The sequence below is a fragment of the Botryllus schlosseri genome, chromosome 13 (genome assembly GCF_051294905.1).
Source record: "Botryllus schlosseri isolate E-star chromosome 13, Bs_hap1, whole genome shotgun sequence".
Taxonomy (NCBI): domain Eukaryota; kingdom Metazoa; phylum Chordata; class Ascidiacea; order Stolidobranchia; family Styelidae; genus Botryllus; species Botryllus schlosseri.
The window spans coordinates 16337834-16343829 of record NC_137248.1 but is presented as its reverse complement, the minus strand read 5'-3'; the positions used below and the strand labels follow the sequence as shown (position 1 = coordinate 16343829).

Genomic DNA, 5996 nt, shown 5'->3' with positions numbered 1-5996 from the left:
TATTCTGTCTGCATAGGCAAGTGTTTATGGATTACGTTGGGTGAAGGTCTTCAAGGCATACATATGAGAGAGATTGTTATAATTTGAGACTCTTATCAGAGATTTTCACATTTATCAAAGAGCATACTGGATGATGGTAACAATTTGGATCCACTGATCTGTAATAATAATATACGTTACAGGCTCACCTGACCGTCATGGATCTTGCACCGAACGAAATGATTATCCCTTTTAAATTATTAATATCTCTTGGTAATCTCATGTAAAGTAGTTTGTTGAATTTGGTCTGAATATTCAATCAATTACTGCATAATGACATCATTGTGAAATAGCTAGTGAGAATGTTAGTCACAAACACAAAACATGGGGTGGGGATATACTTTAAGTGTTGTCACTTGTTAGGCATGCAAGGATATTTTGAAAAAATTGAACAATCAACCTAAACAACCCAACTTTCACTATGGGCAACATTATTGATCAGTTTTTACTCTGCCATTACCCATGTCTCAAACCATTTTATGTGTTCTGGAATTGGCCCTCATCCAATAAAGTTTCAACAGCAATGGTTTACTACTTCTTGTCATGCTCGCAGAAGACAAATGTCATTTTAAATGGACTAGCAAGTCAAAAACCTAATTCTCAGATGGCTACCCCCATCACCATGAAATTTTGACAGTCGCTAGATGTCGCAATGCTATATACAAAAAAGTTTAGTACTACCCTGCAGATTGTGGATTTGAATGAGAAAAAAATGCACCGACACGGGGAATGCAAAATCTCAATATTGCGAAGCCCTTTCTTCAATCTAACGCCTTCTTTAGGAAGTACTAGGACAGTGCTGTGTTATGCTAAAATTTGAAGGAATATGTGCAACTCCTCTAGGAGAAATCCCATTTTGAAATTTCAAATTTCAGATCATTTTTTCAAGAAGTTTGCTGTGAAGCACGGTAATTCAGAGCAAGGTAGACCTAGGCCAAACGTCTCTTAGCATAACACAGGTCTCTATGTTGACTTTTCAAAAACCCTCAGTGAATACTATACGACATATATGTCATACAAATTTTTGATTTACCATGAAGCTGTTCAACAAAATTTTACTAAATTTTACAATGGAGAAAAACGTTAATAAACATTTTACCAGTAATAAAAGATACTAAACCGGTGCCAATGAAAATCGAAATTATGAAGTTCTAGTTATGTTTCGGTTAAGATAAGGCCATGAGGTAAGAGTATAGGTACTATGTCGATATTTTGAGCCAAGAAAAAAAAATTCAAAATTTTGATATTTTTTTCTAAATTTTGACTTGCTAGTCCCCTCAACTAATTTTAAACATCAAATGATCTCTGAATGACACAAATTCCTTACCATAACAATAGGTTGGTGTAATAGTGAATCATTAGGACATTGATGAGAAGCGACGCAATTCGGACCCTTAATTTTGCTTTCTGATTTTTGATGCTGCGCTGTTCTGCTAATCGGCACTTGGAACTGATACCTCGGCCTACAGCCTTTCCAGAACACACAGTGGACAATAGACACAAGTTAGCAAATAGATAGTCCAATAAAATATCTACATACATATTTCTTATCAAGCAATAACTTCAAATCACGTAGCAGTAAATAAAATATAAGAGTCACCCACTAGATCAGTGGTTCCCAACGTGGGCGATATCGCCCCCAGGGGGCGATTTGGCGTCCTAGGGCAGCGAAAATGACGAAGGGGGCGATGACGCGTTAGAACGGCTATATTAGAGTCAAGTCAGAGAAATGGCCTTTTTTTAGTCAACCCGTCAATGATTACATTTTCGGTTCATAAAATCTGGGGGGCGATGTTCGGCGTTGAAAAAGGGGGCGATGAGTCGAAAACGGTTGGGAACCACTGCACTAGATGGAATGTCACGAAATACTCTTCTTGAATTCACTAATGATAGCATCAATGTCATCAATCGCCTTACTCGTTTGGGACAAGGCCGCAGACACATCATTCCCCGAAACACAATCGGCTGTGTTTTTAAGTGTACAAGGCGGTGTCGACAATTCCAGATATTGAAATCTGTCGGACGCATTCGAAAACTTTCTGGCCTTTTCACCAGTAGCCTTCTCGATTTTATCAAGCTCTTTCTGAACCATCCTCATTTGAGATTGATCATATATTGTTCCAGTGTAGAACGGGTGTTTGTCTCGCTGCGACTTTGAAAGGGACAGCCATTGTACCCAAGCGCGTACGTGATTAATGTAATTCCGTGCGCACAATGGTGCGGAAGCCAGGTCTTCAAGGACCACGTATCTACCATCATTCAGGACTACCCGACAATTGCTGCATTTCATAGTAGATTCATGTTCTTCAGCCTTTGAAAATACGACATTCATGTGCACCATAGTGCCATCATTGAATTTGATTTCAATGCTATCTGCTACTGCTGAAAATACACCCAGAGCAGGTATATTAGCAGTAGCATGTAAATTTGGTGTAGCAATACGCACATCTTCATTTCCCGATCCCATACTGACTGCAGGCTTTTGGATCCAACAAGGACTTGACTCTTTTGCAGACGATCGTTGAGACTTGTACGATATCATTCTAATACTCCGTAGCATCACGCTTTTTAGGGTTACATCCACAGGAACAAAAGCAGAGGACATAATTCTTTCGACATACGTTGCTTTTTCGGAAGGAAATCGTTTACACTGCATGTGTATGAAGTATCTCTCATTTTTTGGGTGTGATTTAAAAATATCACCGTTTTCCATCCACACTTCGATTTTAGGACTGACATCTTTACAAAACCAGTACATGTTCTTCTCGCACCATAAAAATCTGATACTCGTATCTGTAAATTCAGCTCTGTCATCATTCATGCGTGACTCAACATTTCTCCAATTGTGTCGATATGGATTCGGACATTTCTTTGGAGCAGACTGGAGCGCCGGTTGTCTGGAATTCGATAAGTCAGGACAGATATCTGAGATTTGTGCAGCTTTTTGAAGCAAGCCAACTGGGTACTGCCATTCGGGCGGGCAAGATGAGACGGGGAATATGAGTTTCTGAACTGCATACATCAAACGATCATCAGCATCAGTCGAAGAGATGTCCTCTGAATCGTGTGCATTACCACAGCTGGATATTATCACATTATAATGCACTACAACTGCGTGTTTGCAAGGATGTAGATGGACCAAGGCATGTCCTTCATTGCTGGCTATCTTAAACGATCCATCATCTTCGGAAATGATTGCTTCGAAACTTTGTGGCCATTCTATGGCGCAAGTGTTCTTATATCGACGAATCGGTTTGATGTGCATGTCTTCGAAATATTCCGCAGTCAGATAGGGTCGACAACACAACTGATTACGTACGCCTAGAGCTAGCGCTACTTTTTGACGAGTTTCGCTTGTGGCAAACACGCATCTTTGCGTCACGTCAAACTGACGTCGGCCGATAGCGGGGACGGGTCCTTTGTGAGGTTTGGTGTATCTGAAATTAGCGCCGCATGGTGATAACTGTAAGTTGGAACGATCCTTGAAAAATAGTTCGACGGACTCGTCTTCATAGCCGATTACCTGTTGAACAGACGGATTCTGCAAGTCATCGATTGATTGTAAAGGTAAGAAGATTTTATTACATACCAGCGCACGAAATAATTAGCTACTACTGCTAACAAAATCTAAAGAACATCTTAAATATAAAATCAAGCACAATACTGCTCTCTACTCAATTATATATTCCACATGCAAATATTCTAATAAATATGAATTTCAAGTTGCCTTCTATCAAGAAGTTTACAAGATAGCTAGCTAACAGACCGCTCTCAGTGGCTGCTAGTCTATTGGGTTGTCACTGGCAAGCATATTGCAACCTAGAGAAATTTGATGAAACATAAATGACGCACCCGTAAACCGGGGTAACTTTGGACACTAAGCAGTAAAAGATTTAAATGGTTATTGATGAAAAAGGGTTGCCGCTGGATGTCCAATTCTTTTTCATGAGGCAACAGTACTACAAGTAGTCTCTATAAAAGGTGGATTCATTTCACTACCAGATAAACTTGACCCAACATCGATAAATTAATGGAGGGGGTCAATTTCGCCAAAATTGATGGCCAATAAACTTCTTACAGCCAAACATAGGTAGCATGTGATTCATAGATTCAAAACTTGGCAGCAGATACCTCTAAGTAGTCTTAATCCATGGCCAAAATCTCAGTGGACTCACCCTTAGATCAATACGAGAAAATGTGATGTCCAAAGTTACCCCGTCAAATTTTATCCGAACGGGGCAACTTTGGACAGTGAAAAATGTGATATTTAGAGCTCTGGAAAGTGACTGCTTCATCTGTGTCAAAGGGTATCGTCAACTATATTCCTTATGACCGGCCTGATGGCTTCTTAAAATGGAATGAGAAGGTTAATAAATTAAGAGTTTGCCAAAATATGAAAAAATGGGTAGGCAATGAGCTGAGAGATTGTAATCGGGTGTAAGCTACTTGAAAAACTTATCACATACTCCTAAAGATGCGCATGCTGAATATGGGATATCGTAAATTACGACAAATATATCCATCAGAGGACATAGGAAAGGGAAAGTATATCTTTTCTAGAACAGTAATTTATTCGAAATCGGCAATAAATCACGCTAACATACGGTACTTAATGTTTGCTGTCGATTGCTGACACTGCCAGTGGGATACCCCATTGTCACCATACGTTATCATAAGTCCCGATTGGTGAAGGCATGAGGGAAAATTGAGTAAAGGGATGAATAAGGGGGCATTAGCCTTCATAAACTACCTATTTTTTTTTGGGGGGGGGGGGGGGATTAGATAAAAATCATGCAATAGGCCAGACATATACTATTTTGTTTCAGTTTTAGTCACTGCTCTCATCAACTCTTACCAAATAAGCCTAATTTACGAGGTTTCATAAACAATAGAGGGTAAAGGCATACAAAAAACTACATTGTCCAAAGTTACCCCACATGCACGGGTAACTTTGGACACGGATAATTTACAAAAATAAGCTACTTATTTATGACCATGAAGATTTTGGACTAGTTAATTCTAATCTTTGCTCCATGACTCCAAAAAAAACACAAAACTTGCCTCCCCTACAGCTGATTGGAATCTCCGTCCTTTTTTTGAAATAAATCCTGCGTGATAGAAGCTTTTTTCGCGTGACAGGGTCAACTTAGCGGCGTGACAAGCAAGGTTACTGACTTCAAATGACTGTGTTAAGCCAGTGAGAGGAGATCAGATGCTAATGGTTAGCAACTGGCAAGGTGCAAGTACTTTACCAACAGATAGTAATCAACAGGTCCTGGCTAGTGAATTAGGTCAAAACATTATATACCACATACTAACTGGAATATAGCATTTGGGGTGGCTGAGAACATTGACTTTTTTTCATTTTTTTTTTTTTTAATTTTATTTTTTAAATGAAATCAACGACCCGTGATGGCGTGATCGCGTGCAACTGGCGACCAAGTCGGCGTGATCCTGCGTGCCTTGGACACCGATTCCATACTGGCCTACACCCTAGCATTTCCAAGATACAAAGCGGAATTGTTGAGAATTGTCCAATGTTACCCCGGTTTACGGCATTGCACTTGTATCACAAATTTCACTGAAGAGGACACTGTAGTGTAGCCGGAAACCCGCCAAAATTCTTACTAGAATGGCAATACAGGCAAAGGTGATGTGTTTAATCTAGTCACAGATTAAAATAGTTTATCAAAGCAATCACGGCAGATTTCTCTGACATAAACGACACAACATTGACAAAACTAGACTAGACTAAATGGAATAGCTGCGAAATACCTGGTTTATTTTATCACAGTCGAACACGTCTTCATAGGGGCGGCGATGATCACTGCAATTGACATTTTCGAGGTCCATTACTTGTGTCAATGTCGAATCCCAACACACGGCACACGGCACAATCGCTCTTCTTGTTTTTTGTTGGTTTGTTTTCATTTTGTACTGCCGCGAACAGTCGGTGA

The 5996-nt window shown here is 39.8% G+C and overlaps 1 protein-coding gene across 1 annotated transcript; it reads right to left on the bottom strand.

Moving 5' to 3' along the window:
* Positions 1–1889: 1889 nt before the first annotated feature.
* LOC145453731 (uncharacterized protein C5orf34-like) lies at positions 1890–5982 on the bottom strand. The gene is made up of 2 exons (XM_080331713.1): positions 5815–5982; positions 1890–3562 (listed from the first exon to the last, which is right to left on the bottom strand). Exons 1-2 carry the CDS (start codon positions 5968–5970, stop codon positions 1898–1900), a joined length of 1821 nt encoding a protein of 606 aa, XP_080187839.1. The 5' UTR covers positions 5971–5982; the 3' UTR covers positions 1890–1897.
* Positions 5983–5996: the final 14 nt, after the last annotated feature.

Excerpts from the sequence above, each read along its gene's own strand:
- LOC145453731 (XM_080331713.1), bottom strand. The coding sequence starts at position 5,970 with ATGAAAACAAACCAACAAAAAACAAGAAGAGCGATTGTGCCGTGTGCC. Across the intron at positions 3,563-5,814 it reads ACTGTGATAAAATAAACCAG|GTAATCGGCTATGAAGACGA; the intron begins GTATTTCGCAGC and ends TCTGTTCAACAG.